General features: G+C 39.9%; 1 protein-coding gene across 6 annotated transcripts in view; it reads left to right on the top strand.

The window, feature by feature from the left end:
* The window catches only part of LOC108704796 (serine/threonine-protein kinase WNK3), a 69769-nt gene that overhangs the window by 31373 nt on the left and 15899 nt on the right, over positions 1-22497 (top strand). For 5 of the 6 annotated variants that reach the window (XM_041573132.1, XM_041573134.1, XM_041573135.1 and 2 more), the window contains exons 3-17: positions 6655-6827; positions 8916-9136; positions 11223-11380; positions 11588-11676; positions 12131-12350; positions 12452-12746; positions 12908-13110; positions 13757-17194; positions 18064-18134; positions 18475-18619; positions 18708-18824; positions 19663-19806; positions 19886-19940; positions 20110-20241; positions 21532-22337. In XM_041573132.1, the coding sequence (XP_041429066.1) occupies positions 6655-6827; positions 8916-9136; positions 11223-11380; positions 11588-11676; positions 12131-12350; positions 12452-12746; positions 12908-13110; positions 13757-17194; positions 18064-18134; positions 18475-18619; positions 18708-18824; positions 19663-19806; positions 19886-19940; positions 20110-20241; positions 21532-22337 (6267 nt within the window). The remainder of the gene's footprint in view (positions 1-6654; positions 6828-8915; positions 9137-11222; positions 11381-11587; positions 11677-12130; positions 12351-12451; positions 12747-12907; positions 13111-13756; positions 17195-18063; positions 18135-18474; positions 18620-18707; positions 18825-19662; positions 19807-19885; positions 19941-20109; positions 20242-21531; positions 22338-22497) is intronic. The other variant, XM_041573137.1, reaches the window with a different exon arrangement.

The raw sequence follows: 22497 nt of genomic DNA, 5'->3' as shown, positions 1-22497 counted from the left end.
GCAGGATTCGGCCGAATCCTTCTGTCTGGCCGAACCAAATCCTAATTTGCAAATGCAAATTAGGGGAGGAGAGGGAAATCACGTGACTTTGTCACAAAACAAGGAAGTAAAATAAATTTTCCCCTTCCCACCCCTAATTTGCATATGCAAATTAGGATTTGGATTCGGTTCTGTATTTGGCCGAATCCTCCGTGAAGGATTCAGGGGTTCGGCCGAATCCAAAATAGTGGATTCGTTGCATTCCTATTTATTACAGAGAAATAGGAAATCATTTTTAAAAATTTGTTTTATTTGGTTAAAATGGAGTCTATGGGAGACAGCCTTTCCGTAATTCGGATCTTTCTGGATAATGGGTTCCCGGATAAGGGATCCCATACCTGTACCAGAATTATATATTAGAAAGAAATAGATTACGGATAACTGTAAGATTGTGTTCATTTGCCGTAACATCCTACTTTCCATGAATGATAATGCACCAGGCATAGAAGTATGCTTTGTCTAGAAGCACATTTTAGTTTTTGAGAGACAAATGCACAGACTTATCAGAATGTCATGAGGCTTAAAGTCACTCCGGCTGCTGCCAGTCTGTTTTCTGGGCCATATTGCAGCTTTAAGCTGCCTTAGTATATGATTCAGGTTTTTGTGTTGGTGGATACCAGAAAAAAAAGCGGTTATGCTTGACCTGTCTACGCTTTGTTGTCATCTTTAACCATTGTGAATCTACAGCCACAGGGAGGGATTCCACAGCCACAAGAGGTAAGGTAGTAGGAGTAAGTGGCCCATTAGTTATGCTTGCTTGCCTCAAAAAAGGTTACCCTCATTTCTTTCCACCAGTTATAAAAGCAACACCACTCATGTCTTACTATTATCTAAGAATTTCCCCTTAGCAGGCGCAAACTATATAGTTGCTCCCATTCATGGGTATAAATGCATGTATGCAGAAAGGAATGTCCCTTGTAAAGAAAAAGTAGTTCCCTCAGAATGTATTGTCCAGTCAAGGGGAACACAAGTTAAGGCTGCCCTGTTTGTTAAGAATTTGTTCCATTAGCTCTGACGCTTAAAGGACAACTAAAGTCTAAAATAGAATAATGTTAGATATTATACTAAATGTAAACATGAACTTTCTGCACCAGAAGCCCGATTAAACAAATGATTTATGCTTTCAAAGTTGGCCACAGGGGGGTCACCATCTTGTAACTTTGTTAAACATCTTTGCAAGACCAAGACTACGCACGTGCTCAGTGTGGTCTGGGCTTCAGTTGGGAGGTTAAGCTTAGGGATCCTCATAAATGAGCAGCACAAGTCAAATAATATCTGCCATAGAAGACTTGATTAATAATCAGAATATACAGGCTGCACTGGGTCTGTGGGTATAAATCTAAACAGTTGTTACAGGGAAACAAACAAAGCTGCTTGAGTTCTGGAAAGTCAGGCGGGGGCTCCCCCCTGTCGTTTGAATGTATGATTGTATCCCTGCAGAGCAGTTAGGGACCGTCTGAAGTTTCCTATCTGCAGCTGTCAGAGCAAGTAAATAAAGGGGGAATTTCACTGCATACAGTCAAGTTTATTATAAAAACGGTACACATTTTTTAATTAAAATATATTGGAGATAGGGTTATTTTTCATTAAAGAAAGTAAAAATGGGATTTTTTTTGCCTTTACATCCCCTTTAGGAGTATGTTCCTGATGCTTAAAGGGGTTGTTCACCTTCCAACACTTTTTCCAGTTCAAATGGTTTCAGATAGTTCATCAGAAATAAAGACTTTTTCCAATTACTTTCTATTTTCTATATGTGACTGTTTTTCTAATATCGAAGTATCATTTTTCAGCTCTACAGGGGGGTCACCGACCCTGTAAGTGGTTCTAAATTGATACATTTAGTTGATACATATCTTATCTTTGTCCCTGCTGAGCTGAATCCCTGAGTTTCATTAAAGGCAGTGGTTAGAATTGACACAATAGTTGCTGATACTCCAGAGATGCTGCTGAGAAATGTATCAACTAAATGTTACAAAATTGTAATTGTTCAGAATCTGCACCTGAATTACTGAGCTGCCAGACTCAAACACCAGAGACAGGGGACATTCAACTTTAAACTTAGATGGTAAAAAATGGAAAGTAATTGAATAATGTCTTTTTTTTGGGGGGGGGAATTGAACTTAAAAGGTGTTTGGAAGGTGAACAAGCCCTTTAGTACAGGAAACACAAATATAAAACAAAAAATCACATGTTTAAATGTGAGAAAAATAAATAGCACCTGCTGTGAACAACTACTTCTATATTAAAGGGGCGTTCACCTTTCAGTTAAATTTTAGTATGTTATAAATTGGCTAAATCTAAGCAACTTTTCAATTGGTCTTCATTATTTTTTCTTTATAGTTTTTGAGTTATTTGCCTTCTTTTTCTGACTCCCTTCTAAACACAAAATGCTCTGTAAGGCTGCAAACATATTATTTTTGCTACTTTTTATTGCTCATCTTTCTATTCAGACTTTTTCCTAATTATATTCCGGTATTGTATTTGAATTAAGGCATGGTTGCTAGGGCAATTTGGACCCTAGCAACCAGACTGCTAAAATTGCAAACTGGAGAGTTGCTGAATAAAAAGCTAAATAACTCAAAAAAACACCAATGATAAAAAATGAAGACTAATTGCAAATTGTCTCAGAATATCACTCTCTACATCATACTAAAAGTTAATTCAAAGGTGAACAACCCCTTTAAGGAAAAAGCAGCAGTTGCTTAAAAAAAAAAAAAAAAGTGTGTGTGTGTCATGAGACTTCCTGCTTCACTAAATTAAAGTGGTTGTTCACAGTAGATGTGTAAAAATTGCTACTATTTATAAATCTAAAGAAAAATAAACAAGAATGTACATCAGAAAAGTGCTGTGAAAAGCAATTTTTAGTTTGGCGCAAGGGAAGCTATATGTCACCTTTAAGGTAACTTTTAGTATGTTATAGAATGGCCAATTCTAAGCAACTTTTCAATTGGGCCTCATTGTCTATAGTTTTATAGGTATTTGCCTTTTTCTTCTGACTCTTTGCAGCTTTCAAATGGGCGTCGCTGACCCCATCTAAAAACAAATGCTCTGTAAGGCTACAAAGGTATTGTTATTGTTGCTTTTTATTACTCATCATTCTATTCAGGCCTCTCCTATTCATATTCCAGTCTCTTATTCAAATCATTTCATGGTTGCTAGGGTCATTTAGTCCCTAGCTACCAGAATGCTTAACATGCAAATTGAAGAGCTGCTGAATAAAAAGCTAAATAGCACAAAAACCTTAAATAATGAAAAATGAAAACCAATTACAAATTGTCTCAGAATATCACTCGACTTCATACTAAAAGTTAATTTAAAGATGAACAACCTCTTTAAGGGTAATGGCACACGGTAGATTCAGAGATATTAGTTCCCCCGGCGACAAATCACCTCTTCTTCCCCAAACTGCCTCCCCTGCCTTCCTGCTGGCTATATTGAAAAATCGGCAGCGGGATGGCACTCGCGGCGCTTCGTTTTCCGAATTAATTGTATCTTTTACAAGCTACTGTTTTATTATTACGGATACAAAGTAAATCATTTTTAAAAATCTAGATTATTTGGATAAAATGGAGTCTATGGGAGACAGTTTTTCTGTAATACGGAGATTTCTGGATAACAGGTCCCATACCAGTTGTATTCTGTATTTGTCTTGGGAGGCCGTAGGTGCCACAAATCACCCTGCTCAGCAGCATATTCATGAATGCCATTAGAAGTTATTTATTAGCTTGGTTACTACTTTATGGTCTTTAATTGCTTCTGTATTCAGTAGTTCAAAAAGATAATGATATTATTACTGGTTCAGCTGAATAGGCCCGGAAGCAAAATTGTAAATGTGTTTTTTATTGCTGGGCAGCGGGTTGCTAAGTAAGCATTTGACTTAAACCTAAATGAATCCATTCACATTTGCGGCACTATTAGTAGTAACTAGAGATGTCGCGAACTGTTCGCCGGCGAACTTGTTCGCGCGAACATCGGGTGTTCGCGCTCGCCGGAAGTTCGCGAACGTCGCGCGACGTTCGCCATTTTGGGTTCGCCATTGTTGGCGCTTTTTTTTGCCCTCTCACCCCAGACCAGCAGGTACATGGCAGCCAATCAGGAAGCTCTCCCCTGGACCACTCCCCTTCCCTATAAAAACCGAAGCCCTGCAGCGTTTTTTCACTCTGCCTGTGTGTGCTGAAGAGATAGTGTAGGGAGAGAGCTGCTGCCTGTTAGTGATTTCAGGGACAGTTGAAAGTTTGCTGGCTAGTAATCGTTTTGATACTGCTCTGTTATTGGAGGGACAGAAGTCTGCAGGGGTTTGAGGGACATTTAAGCTTAGGTAGCTTTGCTGGCTAGTAATCTACCTTCTACTGCAGTGCTCTGTATGTAGCTGCAGTGGGCAGCTGTCCTGCTTCTGATCTCATCTGCTGACTGCTGCAATAACAGTAGTCCTTGTAAGGACTGCTTTTATTTATTTTTTTGTTGTTTTACTACTACTACTACTACTACTACTATAAGAGCCCAGTGCTATTAGTCTAGCAGTGTTGGGGAGTGGGACTGGTGTGCTAATCTGCTGCTCCTAGTAGTTCAGCAGCACCAACTTTAATTTTTTTTTTTAATATTCATTTTTTTTTATTTTACTTTTTTTTATTTTACTACCGCTGTAGTAGTGTATAAGTTGACCTTTTAGGCATTATTTGCCCTGTAGGCATTATTTGCACACTGTTTTCTTCAACCCGCCATCGAGCTGTGTGACCTTGTTCACATTCTGTCTAAATATCCATAATATTACCGTCTCCAGAAAAAACACCGGAGTCACTTTTTTCAAGCAGCCATAATATATTTTACGTAATCCGTATCCACCGCTGTAGTAGTGTATACGTTGACCTTGTAGGCATTATTTGCACACTGTTTTCTTCAACCCGCCATCGAGCTGTGTGACCTTGTTCACATTTTGTCTAAATATTGATAATATTATCGTCTCTAGAAAAACCACTTGAGTTACTTTTTTTCAAGCAGCATTCATATATTTTACGTAATCCGTATCCACCGCTGTAGTAGTGTATACGTTGACCTTGTAGGCATTATTTGCACAGTGTTTTCTTCAACCCGCCATCGAGCTGTGTGAGCTTGTTCACATTTTGTCTAAATATTGATAATATTATCGTCTCTAGAAAAACCACTTGAGTTACTTTTTTTCAAGCAGCATTCATATATTTTACGTAATCCATATCCACCGCTGTAGTAGTGTATACGTTGACCTTGTAGGCATTGTTTGCCCAGTTTTTTTGGCCACAGCCACTGAAGCACAGAGGCCAGAAAAAATATGCCATATAAATGCTGAAAATAGTCATTTTTTGCCATACGTTGACTCAACGTATATGGCAAAAAATGACTATTTTCAGCATTTATGTGGCATATTTTTTCTGGCAACTGTGCTTCAGTGGCTGCAACCAAAAAAACTGGGCAAACAATGTCTACAAGGTCAACGTATGGCGAAAAATTACTATTTTCAGCATTTATATGGCATATTTTTTCTGGCAACTGTGCTTCAGTGGCTGCGTCCAAAAAAACTGGGCAAACAATGTCTACAAGGTCAACGTATGGCGAAAAATGACTATTTTCAGCATTTATATGGCATATTTTTTCTGGCAACTGTGCTTCAGTGGCTGCGTCCAAAAAAACTGGGCAAACAATGCCTACAAGGTCAACGTATGGCAGTTGTTTAAAGAGAACAGTAGATTACTAGCCAGCAAAGCTACCTAAGCTAAAATGTCCCTCAAATCCCTGCAGACTTCTGTCCCTCCAATACAGAGCAGTATCAAGCAGATTACTAGCCAGCAAACTTACTATCATCTGTCCCTGAAATCACTAACAGCTCTCCCCCTACACTATCTCTTCCAAGCACACACAGGCAGATTTTTCAGATACATTTTTGCCCTTGATCCCCCTCTGGCATGCCACTGTCCAGGTCGTTGCACCCTTTAAACAACTTTAAAATCATTTTTCTGGCCAGAAATGTCTTTTCTAGATGTTAAAGTTCGCCTTCCCATTGAAGTCTATGGGGTTCGCGAACCGTTCGCGAACCGCTCGCATTTTTGCGCAAGTTCGCGAATATGTTCGCGAACTTTTTTTCCGACGTTCGCTACATCCCTAGTAGTAACTTTATTTCACTTAAGGAATAGGCTTCAGCCAGGCCATGGAGCATCCCCGTGTGTTTCTCACTTGTGTGAATAGCTGCAAAATGATGTATCATGTCTGTCGTACGGGAGCATATATATATATATATATATATATATATATATATATATATATATATATACATACATCCTTTATCACTGTAATAATAAAACAGTAACTTGTACTTGATCTAAACTAAGATACAATTAATCCTTATTGGAAGCAAAACCAGCCTATTTGGATTATTTAATGTTTACATGGTTTTCTATTAGACTTGGGTGTGGAGATACAAATTACAGACCGGTATCCGGAAAGCCCCAAGTCCAGAGTATTCTGGACAACAGGTCCCATACCTGTATAGAATTGGGTTGTGATTGATACAGATGATACTCTTTATGCTAAAATAAAAATTTAACAACAAATTTATGTAAATATTTTTTTCTCTCTTATGAACAGGACAGGAAGTTAACCAAAGCAGAGCAGCAACGATTCAAAGAAGAGGCCGAGATGTTAAAGGGCCTTCAGCACCCAAATATTGTGCGGTTTTATGATTCTTGGGAGTCTTCGCTGAAGGGGAAGAAATGTATCGTTTTGGTCACAGAGCTTATGACATCCGGCACTTTGAAAACGTAATAATCTCACTCAACAGCTCTTTGCACGAATGCCATTTTATCGGAGGTGAAAGAAAGACATCGTAGAGTATGGAGGTTCCCACTCACTGAGTTCCTACAATTAGCCTCTTGTTTTCATAGGAAATACACTTGAGAATTACCTTGCTCTTGATCTTTAAGATCTTAAAACAAAACTGTAATTAACCATCAGTTCCTATATGAAAAATGTACAGTACTTTCCTTATTTCCGCTTTCAGGAAGTTACTCCTAGGTCGTTAATTGAATCACAGCTCTGAGCGATTCTAATGCCAAAAGTACAGGAACGCTGTTCCCATTAAGCTCAACAATGATATCAAGCATCTCAGGCCCCATCAAGGCATGGCTTCCTTTCAATAATTATTATTATTGTTGTTACACAATATTACTTTACACAAAAGCAACCTGTACACAGGCTATAGTTTTTAAAGTCTTAAAAATAACAGACTTTCCCATGCATTTGGACAGTACGTGATTGGTGTTAAAAATGAATTTATTTTACCATTTAAAAATGCTTGCATAAAGGAGATTTCATTTTTTCCCCCTGATAAAATTGTAATTTGCATAAAAATATTTGTTATTCTGCAGTTATAAGCAACAACTGCATAGTTTGCATTGCACTAAGAGTATTGATATCCATAATCTTTTTTTAATTGCTTAAAAGGACATCCATCTCTTTTTTTGGAAATGATCAAATGTATCTGCCAATACTACTGATTTAGGGAGCAAATTCAGCAATTTTGAGGCTCTCTCTCTTCTTATGAACACCAGGTATACCCTGTAATCTTTGTAAGGATTTACTGGTGAATAAGGCATCAGAGAGATTATTGCATTGTCCTCATATTTACATATCTCTATGCTTAAAGGGGATGTAAAGTCAAAAAATTTAATTTCTTTGAAGGGTCCACTGCCCAAATATAAGCCTGTATTCAATATACTTCATTAAATTAAATGGTGTACCCTTTTCATAAAAATCATGATTTTCTGTGCTCCAGTTCCCCCGTCTCTCCACTCATGGGAAAACATGTTTTTGCCAAAATGCATCAGTTAATAGTGCTGCTCCAGAAGAATTATGCACTGAAATCAATTTCTCAAAAGAGCAAACTGATTTTTTTATATTTAATTTTGAAATCTGACATGGGGCTAGACATATTGTCAGTTTCCCAGCTGCCCCAGTCATGTGACTTGTGCCTGCACTTTAGGATGGAATTACTTTCTGGCAGGCTGTACAGCAGTAAAGAGTGATTGAAGTTTATCAGAGCACAAGTCACATGACTGGGGGCAGCTGGGAAATTGACAATATGTCTAGCCCCATGTCAGATTTCAAAATTGAATATAACAAAATCTGTTTGCTCTTTTGAAAAATGGATTTCCGTGCAGAATTCAGCTGGAGCAGCAGTATTAACTGATGCGTTTTGGAAAAAACATGTTTTCCCATGACAGTATCCCTTTAAGCATCTTGGAAAAGTAGTCAGCACAACGATTATCTCTCCTGTTGAGACTTGGTGCACGTTCCTCAGTGGCCACTTTCCACTGATATCACGACAGCCTTTGTATGTAGAACAGCACCAGACTGTGAAACTTTAGTGTTTAAAAAGCCTTTATTTCAGCTTTGGGCATCACCGCAACGTTTCAGGCCATGTAGCTTGACAAAAGGCCGCATGGCCTGAAACGTTGCGGTGATGCCCAAAGCTGAAATAAAGGCTTTTTAAACACTTAAGTTTCACAGTCTGGTGCTGTTCTACATACAAAGTATCCCTTTAAGCTGAACAACCCCTTTAACCAAAACAATTTAATCCATACTCAACATATTTAAATTTTTTAATAGTCCCCTGTTTTTTTCCAGGATAAAAACAAATTATTTTTAGCTAAAATATAAAAACTATGCAAGTTCTTTCAGTTTAATGTTTTACCACATATAAAAACAATTTCTTATTTTTTCAGGCTCACTCTTTCCTAAAGTATAATCGATGCAAGCATTATTCCAATGCTGGGACTGTTTAGGTATTTATTTTGATGTGATGTGTTGTGTTGTGACAAAAAGAAAAAAAAATGTGTATTTTACTTCAGGTATTTGAAAAGATTTAAGGTAATGAAGCCGAAGGTATTACGGAGCTGGTGCCGGCAGATCTTGAAGGGGCTTCAGTTCCTGCACACCAGGACACCTCCCATAATCCACCGTGATCTGAAATGCGACAACATTTTCATCACTGGTCCCACCGGGTCAGTGAAGATTGGGGACCTTGGTCTGGCCACCCTGATGCGGACATCATTTGCAAAGAGTGTAATTGGTGAGGACCAGCATCATTTGTACGTTGTTTGCAAAGAGTGTAATTGGTCGAGGCCTTGGAGGATCAGCAATGCACCATAGCATAAGCTCCCTTAAGCAATTACAGATTTTAGCAACTAAGGACTTTCAGTTTTGCTGATATCAGACAAAATACAATACCTTTTTGCTTATGCCGCTATTTCAAGTACAGTTAAATGAGAATGAAATGATGGCTGTCTTTTCCGTTTACATTAAACATTGTAAGGGAAGGAAAGTTTCGGGCAGAAAGTTTAGCCATATAAAAAGCTGAATCATATCCTGACAAGGTGCCCTTAATAGTAATCATACAGACAGGGTCTACCATCATTGGTTCGTCGATAGAGAATGATGGCTATCTATTGTAAATACTTTCTAGACTGGGCTGTAACTGAAAGGAAATAGATAAATGTTTAAAACAATACTTGAAAGTGCACCAGTTATTGAACCAAAATACAGCACAGTCTATGGGGCAGATTTACTAAAGGGCGGTGACGCCAACGTTACCGTTTTTAGGCACTTTGCCGATTTACTAACGTGCGCAGGTGTAACTTCACTATCGAAAGAGACAGATGCTAGCGCTCGTTCGAACTTTATCACCAGGCGAATTTTCGCTCTGGCGAATGGACGTTACTCTGCAAATTCACAAAGATGCAGATTTTACTGATCGTTACCTCTTTCGCCAGACTTGCTTTCGCCACCTCAGACCAGGCGAAGTGCATAGATCTTCCTCAATTTGTAGTGAAAACATTTTCTAAGTCCCAAAAAACGCTGGCGTCTTTTCCTTTTTTCAGAGTGATAGCCTGCAAAAGTCCTTAAATATTTTTTTGGGTAACCGGGTTCCCCTATACATTTTCTAACATATGGAACATTAACTAAACACTGGGCTCATGTGTAGGGGGCATTATAACAACTCTATTTTCTTTATTAAGGTTCCCTGGACTTGTGTAATGTAATGTTTTTGCTGCAACATATACGTCCATTAAACTTTACAATTTCCTGCCGTATGTAAATTAGCCTGAGCGAAGACCTCTAACGAAGTTGCGCTAGGCATAAGTGAGCGCTAACGCATCTTCGCTTTGATTGCCGAAGTAACGCTAGCGATCGGCGCCATGGATGCAACTTTACATTTTAGTAAATTTGCGTTGTCTGAACGAATTTTTGCCTGTTGAAGTGTAACGATGGGTGTGAAGCCGTCGCTGGCGAATTTTCACGGGTTAGTGAATCTGCCCCAAAGTTACCAATCATCAAGAAGGTGCTTTCAAATGAATGGTACTCAGAATGAAATTGGCATTGACATTTGTCCCTTGCCCATAGAACTTCAAAATGTGTGGGCAGCATATGAATTGAAATCAACCCATGTGCCATTGCTTGTCGGTTTTAAGATATCATGTCTCCGCTTCAGCTGCCTAAGCATCAGGATAGCAGAGACATGCCGGTTAAAGTGAGCAATGTTTACAAGCAAGATATACAAGGAAAAAGTTTCTTGTCTAGTTATGTTGTCAACTGATCTTTGCTTGGTTTGTGGGTCGAACTCTGGTCTGATCCATTACTAAAGCTTTTGGGTAAATTTCATTGAAGCAACCATTCACAGACTAATAGTGTCTTCAGCTGACCAGATTTTCCCACAACCCAGTCAATGTCTATTGAACCCTAATCAGATATTGATAATAGAAGGGGTTGGGTCCTTACCTGGGCCAATATTCCACTGACTGATCTGGTAGCAGGTGGTGAAAATTAGTTCCTAATGTTTGGGGTATAGAATAGAACATCAGCTTTATATTAATGCAGTTTAATTTTGAAGATAAGTGTGCAAAGAAATAGCATTGAAGCTGTAATGTTGATTATATAGCCAAAAATAACAATGGAGGATAGCTGCCGATTTCGCCTGCGTTGGCGTATACTTATTTCCCTAATTATGTTTATTTTGGTATAGTGCGGTTTTTATTGCAGTTATGCATGGTTTATTAAACAGCCAAAGTAATCTAGCAGCTTCTACTGTCTTTCCTTTTAAAGTCGCTGTCTTTCTGCTTGTTAGAAAGCAATAAAAAGCTATGGTACTGTCTCTGTAGGAACGCCAGAATTCATGGCCCCAGAAATGTATGAAGAGCATTACGACGAGTCAGTGGATGTCTATGCATTTGGCATGTGCATGCTGGAAATGGCTACATCAGAATACCCATACTCAGAATGCCAGAATGCAGCTCAGATCTACCGCAAAGTAACCAGCGTACGTCCGCTTTTTAGCCTGAATTTGCTCTATGTCTTAGACAATCACTAACAATGTAGCATCCAGTGCTTTGCTATTAAATGCCTTGTTAGGCAATACACTTTTTCTTTCTACCCTTCACTTCTTTAAATGACAGTTTCTTTACAATACCACGTTTGCATAAAGTAATCGGCTTGAATTGACTGATTATATTTATTCTTCCCTCAGGGAATCAAACCTGCCAGCTTCAATAAAGTGTCTGATCCTGAGGTAAAGGAAATAATTGAAAGCTGCATCCGTCAGAACAAGGCTGAAAGGTGAGACAGTAGGCTGTGCCAATGCATACCATTTAATCATTTCTAATTTTGTTTTTGGGCATGCCTGCTTCAAAGGATAACTAGGAGTGACGGGTTATGGCTTAATGCAAGAGAAATGTAATTGCCAAAAAAAAGGTGTTCAACAAGGCTTTTTTTTTTTTTTTTTACATCCATCAAGTCACAATATATGGTAGTGTGTTACTATAACAGTTTTTTTTGTAAATCTTCAAAACTGCCATGTTCTTTGTCTTTATTCTTAGCCACATGACAACCAGGAATTACACTTCTCTGCACAGGTAGAAAAGTCTGCTACAAAGTTTTCCGTATTGTCTTAAATCCCCCTTTACTTCACACACGATGCATTGTACTTTGATTCCAAAAAAGGTCTGCTGATAATAGTGTATTTTTTTTACATGTATATATGTTCATGCTCTTCTGATTATACTGGTTACAGGTTATCCATAAAAGAGCTCCTAAATCATGCTTTCTTTGCGGAAGACACTGGTTTGCGAGTTGAACTTGCTGAAGAAGATCATGGTACAGAATCCTCGCTGGCCTTGAGGCTTTGGGTGGAAGATCCTAAAAAGCTGAAAGGAAAACATAAAGATAATGAAGCTATTGAGTTCAGCTTCTGCTTAGAGAGCGACAACCCTGATGAGGTGGCATTTGAGATGGTAAGATCCCGGCCATGTTGTCTTAAAATATCCAGAGTAAAATATTTGTATTCTGGTGTGTTGTGATGAAACTAGTCTGTTTTATCTCCCTCCTGCTTTAGGTGAAATCTGGATTTTTCCATGAAAGCGACAGTAAAGCTGTGTCCAAATCTATTCGAGACAGAGTGTGTCTTATCAAGAAAAAAAGAGAGAGGAGGTTGCTGACAGGTTATTCTGAGGATCGGCGCGATTCACAAAGCAGAATTGCAGGGGCACCACCTGCACAGGCTGCAGTTTCCATTCCTGTAGTATACCAACAAGCAGCTGGACACGAGAGTGAAGAAACTGAGGTCGATCAGCACGTACGCCAGCAACTACTGCAGCAGCAACAGCTTCAGCAATGCTCGACAGTCACAGGTGCATAAGGTTCAGCTAAAGCTGAATGATCTTATTTTTGGATATGGCATTCCAGCTATACAAAATACTGACATGAGTTAATTTAAAGTAGAACACCTACATATAAGAGTGATGCTTTCAGGTTACATTTTCTTTTTTAATTTTTAAATTGTGCTCCACAGTTCCTGCTGACAGTCAGTTGGAAGCAGGGGCAGGATCTGTCATGCATTTGGATGCTACAAACCAGCACAGTGCAATCTTTACTGTGAGCCACGAACAACTGAATTGCCAGCAAATTTCTGGGGTGCCTCAGGCAGAAAGCGGTCATGTGGGGCAAGTCTACCAGTCCCAGCAAGTAGTGGGGCAGTACCAACAAACACAGCAGGTACGTCACAAAATATCCAAGTTTTAACATCAAGATATTTGAATAAAATCAAGTGTTCATAATTTTGCATTTGTGCATCCAAAGATTTTTCCTCAGTAGTATTTATTTTTGGTAATTTTGAGATATTAATAGTGTAATCCAATGAAACAGGCACAGGTCAGTAACCCATAGCAGCCAGTTCAATGCTTGCTTTTAAATAGTCGAGATAAGCAGGTCAATGCTACCTGCTGAATGGTGCACGTTATGAAACTTTTTTTTCCTCTTTCATCCTTTCCCTGTTATAAGCCAACAATGGTAAGAACATTTACATTATAGCAGTATGCACCTTGAGTCCAAATTTAATTTGGCTAATCTTTTTCTTGTTCTACCGAATGATGTTGCAAAATAAGATTCAGCAAAATAAGATTCAGCTTTTTCCAGATATGCATATTTTTTTATTTCTTGTATTGTAACTGAGCAGATTACTCGGATACAAATGCTACATGCACAATCCCGTGCTCAGCCTACACTGCTGCTGCTGACTGCATACCTGCAGTCAGCAGCAGCAGTGGAAAGGCAGCTTGACACACAGGTATTACATTATCCATAGAGTATGTTTGTGTGCTTAAATTTCTGCCATGTACACCTAATCTTTTAATCTTTGCAGTGTCTGGATGCGAAGATGTCATTCGCTGCGAATGGAAATAATCTTCCTCAGTGTAACACTTTAGACCCTTCAATGATGTCAGTATTGCAGCCATCTTTTTCTTCACTGTCCCCTAAAATTGTACCTGGACAAATAACATCACAACAGGCAGGGGCTGGTATGCAGATGGATGCTTGTGGCATGACTGGAATACAAATTGTTACACCTACTGCAACAGACACTCAAGTTCCTGCTCTTGTTCCTGTCTGCCATACAGCTTTAATGGGTCAGTACAGCAGCAACATTCAGAATGTGCTGCATCCGTCTCAGAATGTCCATGGGGCACCAGCTGGACTTTCGCAAACGCAACATCCCGGAGCATCTGTGCAGCAACCAATAATTCCTACTGCAGATACTCTAAATTATTCAGCAACACTCCAGCCCAATATTCAGATACCACATCACACAGAGCAGCTTCAAAGCTCTCAGCAGCCTACTTACCAACCATCACTGCCTCCACAGCAACTCATAATGCAGCCTGCCCTAATGGAACAACCTCCAAATCAAAACTATTCTGATGCTGTTACAGTTGAAGCTGTTCCACAACAACTGCGTACGGAACACCAATCGGAGCAGTTGCTATTCAATGCACAGACATCATATCTACATGGTGAGATGTCATCATTTCAACCGACTGGGCATTTACAGCAATCCCTCACTGCTAATGTGCGTGAGCAGTCTTCATATACCCAACCTCAATTACCTCCCCTTGGAGTGCAGCAACTTTCCCGAGATGTGGAACAAGTGGCCACAACAATCCTGAACAATCCTCCAGAACAGCCACTATATATTCAGATTCCCCCACTGGAAGCATATGGACAACAGTCTGTTGTTGCATCTGATCAGACTTTATATACTCAGAAAGTTATTCAATCAGATCAGCCTTTGTTTGTCGAGAGTACTTCTTACCTGAGTAATCAGCATGGTTTTGTGCAACAAACCATACAAACGTCTGAGCAATTAATATATACTCATCCTGCTCTAGCGACTCCTGACCAGATTTTGTACACCGAAAAACATGTACCATCGACAGAGGAGACCGTTTTTGTGCAGCAGGTTGTGTCATCTGAACAACCAGCATACACACAGCAGATTATATCTGCTGAGCAGAAAGGCACCACACAGCCAGCCATGCCTGCAGAACAGCCAGTGTACACCCAACAAGCTGTAACAGCAGAACAGCCAGTGTATACTCCGCAAATTATTCAGTCAGAACAGCCGATATATGCCCAGCAAGGTATACTTGCTCAGCAGCCAGTGTATGCTCAACAAGGTGTTCCAACTCAACCAGTGTACATGCAGCAAGGTATTCCAGCTCAGCATCAAGTGTTCACACAACAAAGCAATCTAGCTGAACCACTAATATACACACAAAAGAATATTCAAACTGACCAGGCTATGTACTCACAGCAAGCTGTAGTTAAGACTGATCAAACCGGATACGCCCAGCATACTGAGCAAAGAGTACTTGTTCTTCAAGCAGACCAGACCGTATATGCACTGCAAGAACAGCCAATCCAAGCCCAACAAGGTGTTCACCCAAAAGACCAGTCATATTATGTACAGCAAGCAGTACCTCACATTCAACAGGCTGCATCTGTTGAGCAAACGCGATATCCGCAGTCTGCTCTGTCTGCTGAGCAGTCAGTATACTTACAGCAAACTGTATCTGCTGGGCAGCCAGTATATCCCCATCAGTCTGTACCCACTGAGCAACCACTACATACACCACCGCAAACTGTACCTGCTGAGCAGAGAGTGTACCCTCGGCAAATCCTATCAACAGAGAAACCAATGTATACACAGCAAGGTCTATCAGCTGAGCATCCAGTGTACACACATCAAGCAGTAGCACTGGCTGAGCACCCAGTATACATACAACAAGTCCTTCAGCCTGCAGAACACTCTGCATATGCTTTACAGTCTATACCACCCTCAGACAGACCTGTATATCAACAAGAACCTTCTTTGCTCTCTGACCATCATGTGAACATCCAGCCTACTGTACCAGCACCTACTCAAGTTCTGTACACACAAGAGGCATTTATACCTATGGAAAAGCAGGCATATAACCTACAAGCTGACAGCCCAATATATATTCAACCAGTTGCTGCTGCTTCTCAGCAGGTACCTGAACAACCAGCCCCTGTCGATCAATCAGTATATACACAGTCGGCTTCACAGATGTCCTATCCTCAGCACGTAGTAAATTCATCTGATACACAAATGTATGCAAGTAAGACCGTATCTGCAAGTGCTCAGCCTGTGTATGTAGTTTCGCCAGCAGAACAGGTGTACATTCAGCAGACAGGTGCTGTTCCTGACCAAAAACGGTATGCCAGTCAGACTGTCCTTCTATCTGATGCATCAGTTTTTAGCTCCCAAGCAATAACACCAGCACAACATCATGTTTATGCACAGCAAGCAGTGACATCTTTAGAAAAGTCAGTGCAGCACCCCCAGAATGTGGAATCTGTTCCTCAGCAGACTTCTATGAATGCTTCAGATGGGCTGTGGTGTGTTCAAAATTCGCTGCCTCCTTTGGAACAGAGAGCTTACAGTCTGCATCCTGGAGTGCCATCAGTCTGTGCTCAGCAGATTGTTCCCCCTGAACAGCAGGTAAACCCAAATTTACAGTCTAATATTATACCACCCCAAGAATACAGGTCAGAGCCGCTCTCTGAGAGTCAGTTGTTTGCAAAACAACATATTCAGTCTCCAGGTCCAGTTTCATCAATGATGCAGTCACAAGAGCATGGGTCAAGTCACCCACCTCCTTCTTTACAGACCGCAGACAATCAAAGCTATGTAGCATCTGTTTATAAACAAGGACAAATGTTGCTACAGCCAGATCTTTTGAACAAACCTTTTCCTGTCCAACACCAAGCCTTAACTCAAGTACCATTAGGTCAGTCTGATGTCCATCCATCAGATCATGAAAACGTTCCCTCTGTCCAAAAAAGCACTGCATTGCCTTCACAGGAGCCTTTGAACCAGCCATCACATGGTCCCATGCATAGCTATGAACCTCAAACATTTGTGCAGCCACAGTATATGCCAGGTATTGCAGCTCAACAAGCTCAAACTAATTCAACGTCTCAACAAATGCAACCTCTCTCAAGTCAAACCCAGTCAACATGCATTGAGCAAACAACATCTCTTACACATTTGCAGCAACATCCCCCCGTCCAGGTAGCTGGGACAGATAATCCCCAGTCATGTTCAGGATCCATGCCTCAGCAGCTAATTCCACCTGGATATGCTTCACAGCCTGTTTCACAACAGGTGTGGCCTCCTACAACTCCAGTCACTGCAGAATCCATGTTACAGCATCAGGATGTTTACCAAAGTGCGGTGGCAACACCACAGACTCAGTACACAGAACTGGAGTCAGAGCAGGTATTGACATTTATTGTTTAATAGCTTTTTTTCCCTCTTGAGTGCAGTTTTCAAACCATAGTTCTGATTGGTAGAACATTACTTGATTACCTTTATGACAACCACATGTCATACAACAGTGAACTCTACCATGGTCTGAATCTCTATATGAGTCTGCACGAGTCATATAATAGGATAGTAGTGTTTTGGGGGTTTTTTTGTAGCTGAAGAGTGGTGTACAGACAGGACTAGGTATCTAGGAACTTTATACAAACATAACATAACATATACAACTAGAATGTTGTGTGTTTGTTGTAGACCCCCTATTGTCTGAATTATAATCTCCCATCTGAATCTTATCTTAGCAGAGCCCACATGCATAGTACAGGTATGGGATCCGTTAACCCGGAAACCCATTATCCAGAAAGCTCTAAATTATGGAAAGGCCATCTCCCATAGTATCCGTTTTATCCATGATTTCCTTTTTCTCTGTAATAATAAAACAGTAGCTTGTACTTGATCCCAGCTAAGATATAATTGATCCTTATTGGAAGCAAAACCAGCCTATTGGGTTTATTTATTGTTTACGTGATTTTCTAGTAGATTTAAGGTATTACAGAAAGATCTGTTATCTAGAAAGCACCAGGTTCTGAGCATTCTGGTTAACAGATCCCATACCTGTGCTACAGTAGTGCTAATTTTATAATTGATATCTTGCATGTCTATGTATTAGCGTCTAATGTTAGGGCTGTGGATAAATTTACTATATAAAGTAAACTTGCCTGAAGTACAAGGAGAGAGTTAAAAAAAACAGGTTGTCTTTTTTTTAGATCTTACATCACTTGAGGTTTTTTTTGCTGTTGTTATCATTACTTTCCATGATTTTGCAGAGTTTGCAGTCTGTATGCCAAGCAGGGGCACCTGACCAGCATGTGTTTCAGAAACAAGATTCTCTTCAAAGGTAGGTAATATCATATTTAGTGCAGTACTTCAGTGAAGGTAATGATTATTCTTTTACTAATGAGACCACACAAATGAAACCTAATCAACCCTCCTATATCTGATTCTACCTAAAGCTGGGTATTGAGATACATCAGATCTCTATAGAGATACTTCTTAGATCTCCAAATTAGTCGATTTTTACTCCATCAGTGAAGTGGGAGATGGTAAAAGGACAGGATACAGCACATTGTATTTCTAATCTTTTTTCCACGGGAACCCTGATCTGGGCCTCAAGGACTAATATTTATGATTTTATTTCTGCTTTATAACGAAGCTTACCTTTTTTTGCCCCTCAACAGCAGTGTTCATGGTGAGTGTACCAAAGACAGCTCAGTTGCACAGGACAGCACAGCTGGAAATGGCAAGCAAGATAAAATGAAACAACGTCGAGCTTCCTGTCCCCGGCCTGAAAAAATAGCCAGATTTATCCTTACTGTTATGCAGGTCTGTGCACATCTATATATATTAATCTTTCTGCCAGTTTATACGTATCTTTTTTCATATTTCGTTTTACTTGTTTCATTATTCACAGGTGTCAACCTCTGGAGATAACATGGTTGAGTGCCAGCTGGAAACTCATAACAATAAGATGGTGACTTTTAAATTCGATGCAGATGGTGATGCTCCTGAAGATATTGTCCATTATATGGCAAGTTATGAAGAGTGCTGCTGCAGTCCTTTATGGGAGACAAAGTTACAGATCCTTAAACAGTTAAAATAAAACCCCAACTTGTTATGGATATCGGGATGAGTCCTGTGCTTTAGACTTCAAACTACCAGTCTAACACACTGCAAATTTGTACGGAGCACAGGAGCTTGGTTTCGTAAAATCTTCATTTATTTCAGTCTGGTTAAAAGCATATATAACAAATATAAATGATACCCCACGCTTGACGCGTTTCGTGACTTGACACTTCCTCAGAAGCACAAACTCAAACTACCAGTCTGCATTAATATCAGTATAATTAGATAATATTTACAAGAATTACAACACTTGGTGCTGAAAGATGGCAGTGCAATTGGAAAAAAACACTCCAATTCAGGGCTTTGAACAGGTTTAGATTTTCAAAAGGCAGTTATTGGATGATTAATATTAGGGGTGGTCGATTAAGAACTTGGAACAAAAATGTGTCCTTCCTTCAGCTAGAACTTATGTCTGACTTATTATATGGCTTATTTATTAAGAAAACATGTTGGGCAAAGCTACAACATAGCTGCAGGCCCAGATTTAGTTGGTGGTCGGTAATATGCTCCAGCAATGAATATTGCATTCAAAGAGAGGTGTAGCATAGTTACAAGTTAATGTTTGGACAACCAAGACTTAACTTTTAAAGTTGAGTGACAAACTTGAAAAAAAAAATGAACAGTATACAGATTGCATGAGGAATTAGGAACTTGCTTAATTTAATGGTTTTGGTTTAGCTAATTGTGCCCCGAGCTGGTGAACTATTTAACTTCCTTTGAAGCTGACAATTTTATGTGTGTAGGTGGAAGATGACTTTGTGCTGGAAGCGGAGAAAGAGAAGTTTGTCGAGGAGCTTGGGAATATAGTTACACAGGCCCAGGATATACTGCGCAGCATACCTCCTGAGGAGAGAATGGAGTCTGTACAGCCAGAGTCTAACAGTCAGGTAAGGGATAAAGGTCTACAGCAAACACCATGTGCTTGTTCTAGTATTTTGTATTAATGTTTTTCTTTTCTTAAACCAGACTGGATCTTCAGATCATGCGCAGATGGGAGTGCCAGCATCCCAACAAACAGGGGGTGAGTTTTCTGTCATTTTATTCAGAAACCTGCTCTTCCTATCAACCTGCAGAACAGAATTGCAGGCAGAAATTGACACGGCCAAATCCAAGCAAGAGTGTTCATTCCTGCTTATTTATCTGCAATGAGTAGCCAATAGTCCATCACTAAGATTTCCCACTCCTTACAGGTGAATCAGTGCCACAATCCTCCCCAGTTGGGCGCTGGAGGTTTTTCATTAATCAGACCATAAAGAACCGGGAATCTCAGTCCTCGTATGTTTCAGAGTCTGCAGTGGTCAAGGTTCCTCATCAAACCCAACGTAAGTTTTTTTCTGTTTATGGTAAATGGGATTCCAAAACACCTTTCCTAAATAATTAAGCCATGCCACAGACAACTGAATAAACCCTTTTCACAAATTGTCTTTGTTATTTGTATAATATTGTTTATATACTTGCTAATTGTATTTGTGACTTTACCTAAAAGTTTTTCATTTGTAAGCAAGGCACTGATGCTGCTGTGAGTCGATGCTCCAGTTTTCATGGTGGAGCGGTTTGCTGCTGAAACAACCATTTATATCTGAAACACAGAAAAAATACCATTAAAATCAGCCTGTGAACATGTTACAGTTTGGTGCATTTTGTATTATAGTAATGGTTCCTATCCTATTAAGCGGGGGGATTAGGTGTGCAACCCAAAAGCTGGTTAAGAACTAGGTATGCACCTATAATTATTTCCTATTGTAGGAAAATTGTATGCGTAGTGAATAAGAATATTTCTCTGTTGACTTTAGGGGGACACAGGGAACTATGCAGCTTAACCCCATCGTGCCCTGTGTTCCCCTTTCGACTACAGAGAAACAGATTTAATGGTAAGAACAAAAATCCTGTTTTCTCTGTCGTTTTTAGGGGGACACAGGGCACGATGGAGTTAAGCTCTATCGTTCCCTGTGTCCCTCTTTCGACTACAGAGAAACGGTGAGTACAAAAATCCTGTTTTTAATGACGCGGAAAAAGGAAAATTCACCGGATGATTATTATGATCACCTTTAAATAATGCTGACATTCCACAGCACTTTTGCTATACATTATTCACATCAGTGACTGTCCCAGTGGAGCTTACCGTTTAAAGGAACAGTAATACCAAAAAATGAGTGTATTAAAGTAATGAAAATATTATGTAGTGTCGCCCTGCTTAACTATAGTTAATATAAACAAGCTGCTGTGTAGCAATGGGGGAAAATGAAAAAAGTCTATATGGCACAGGTTAAATAGTGGATAACAGATAACACCATTATGTTCAACAGAGCTTATCGGCTGTGTAACCTGAGCCTTTTCTCCTTTGAATGGCTGCCCCCATTGCTACACAGCAGCTTATTTATATAAACAATAATAGTGTTTTTGAAGCAAACACAGCAGTTTAGCAGTGCAGGGCAACGCTGCATTATATTTTATTACTTTCATTGTTTGATGTTACTATTCTTTTAAGCCTTTATCACATTCACAAACTATGGTCCGTTTTATAAGGAACCATTTAACTTTCCTGTATTTTTTTTTTTTTTTTAGTACAAACTCAGTAGTGCTATCTAATGATATAATTTTGTTTTTCACAGTAGATCATGAACAAGAGAGCCAAAGTCTCCCTAAGGATACTTCAGCAGACAGCTGTTCTCTTAAATCTGAGCATACAGCGCCGACTGTTCTTCTTCGGCCAACAGATGGCCAGGGTTTCCCAGCCGAGCCTGAGCCTTTGGCCCTCCCTGCTTTTGAGGCAGTTGGAAGTGAAATGTTATCATCTCCATTGAATTGTACTGCCTCAACAGCAGGGCAAATGCAGTCAGAATCTAAGAACTGTGGTGGTAATATACTTGTACTGGCAGAGAGCCAGCAGCCAGACATACCCTCGTCTGTTGCTCAGGAAGCCCAAGGAGCTAATAGCCTGGTTTACACAACTGAGACCACTACTGGCCCCTTAACTGAACAAAGCACTACAGTCTTGTCACTTGGCCTATCGATGTCAGATCCTCTCCAGCCAGTAGATACAACTGGGTTGTCTCAGACTCCCATTTCAGAAGCTTCCTTAGTGCACTCTTCATCAGTGCAAGAGTCTGACACTGAAGGACCACCCAAAATAGACTATGCAGATAATCACATCAAAACGTTGGATGAAAAATTAAGAACTTTGTTATATCAGGACAGCTCTGCCAGCTCTTATGCTGACAGCCTAAAAGAGACCCAGAGTACAGAATCTCCCTTATCATCATCTGCTGAGGATACTCTCTCTTGCCCTGTCCCTGAAGCCCTAGACGCAAATACCACCGGTGTGCAGGCCACTCCAGAGGAAGCGGAAGATAATGACCCTCCTGTGTCAAGAGATCCTGGAGCAGTCTTCACAGTTCCCGGTGAACTAACCCCATCTGTAAGTAAAAGGTTTCTCTATTGTTGGCTCTTTAAAACCTAGAAAAGCTTAATTCAGAATACCCATACTAACTACAACAATGGATTTACCCACACCACCTGCAAATAATTCACTCTACAATATAAAATATAATTCCTGAACCAGCAAGTGTATTTATTTT

This window comes from Xenopus laevis, chromosome 8L, assembly GCF_017654675.1.
Source record: "Xenopus laevis strain J_2021 chromosome 8L, Xenopus_laevis_v10.1, whole genome shotgun sequence".
NCBI lineage: Eukaryota > Metazoa > Chordata > Amphibia > Anura > Pipidae > Xenopus > Xenopus laevis.
The sequence above is the reverse complement of the archived record's forward strand: the minus strand, read 5'-3'. Positions and strand labels throughout refer to the sequence as shown.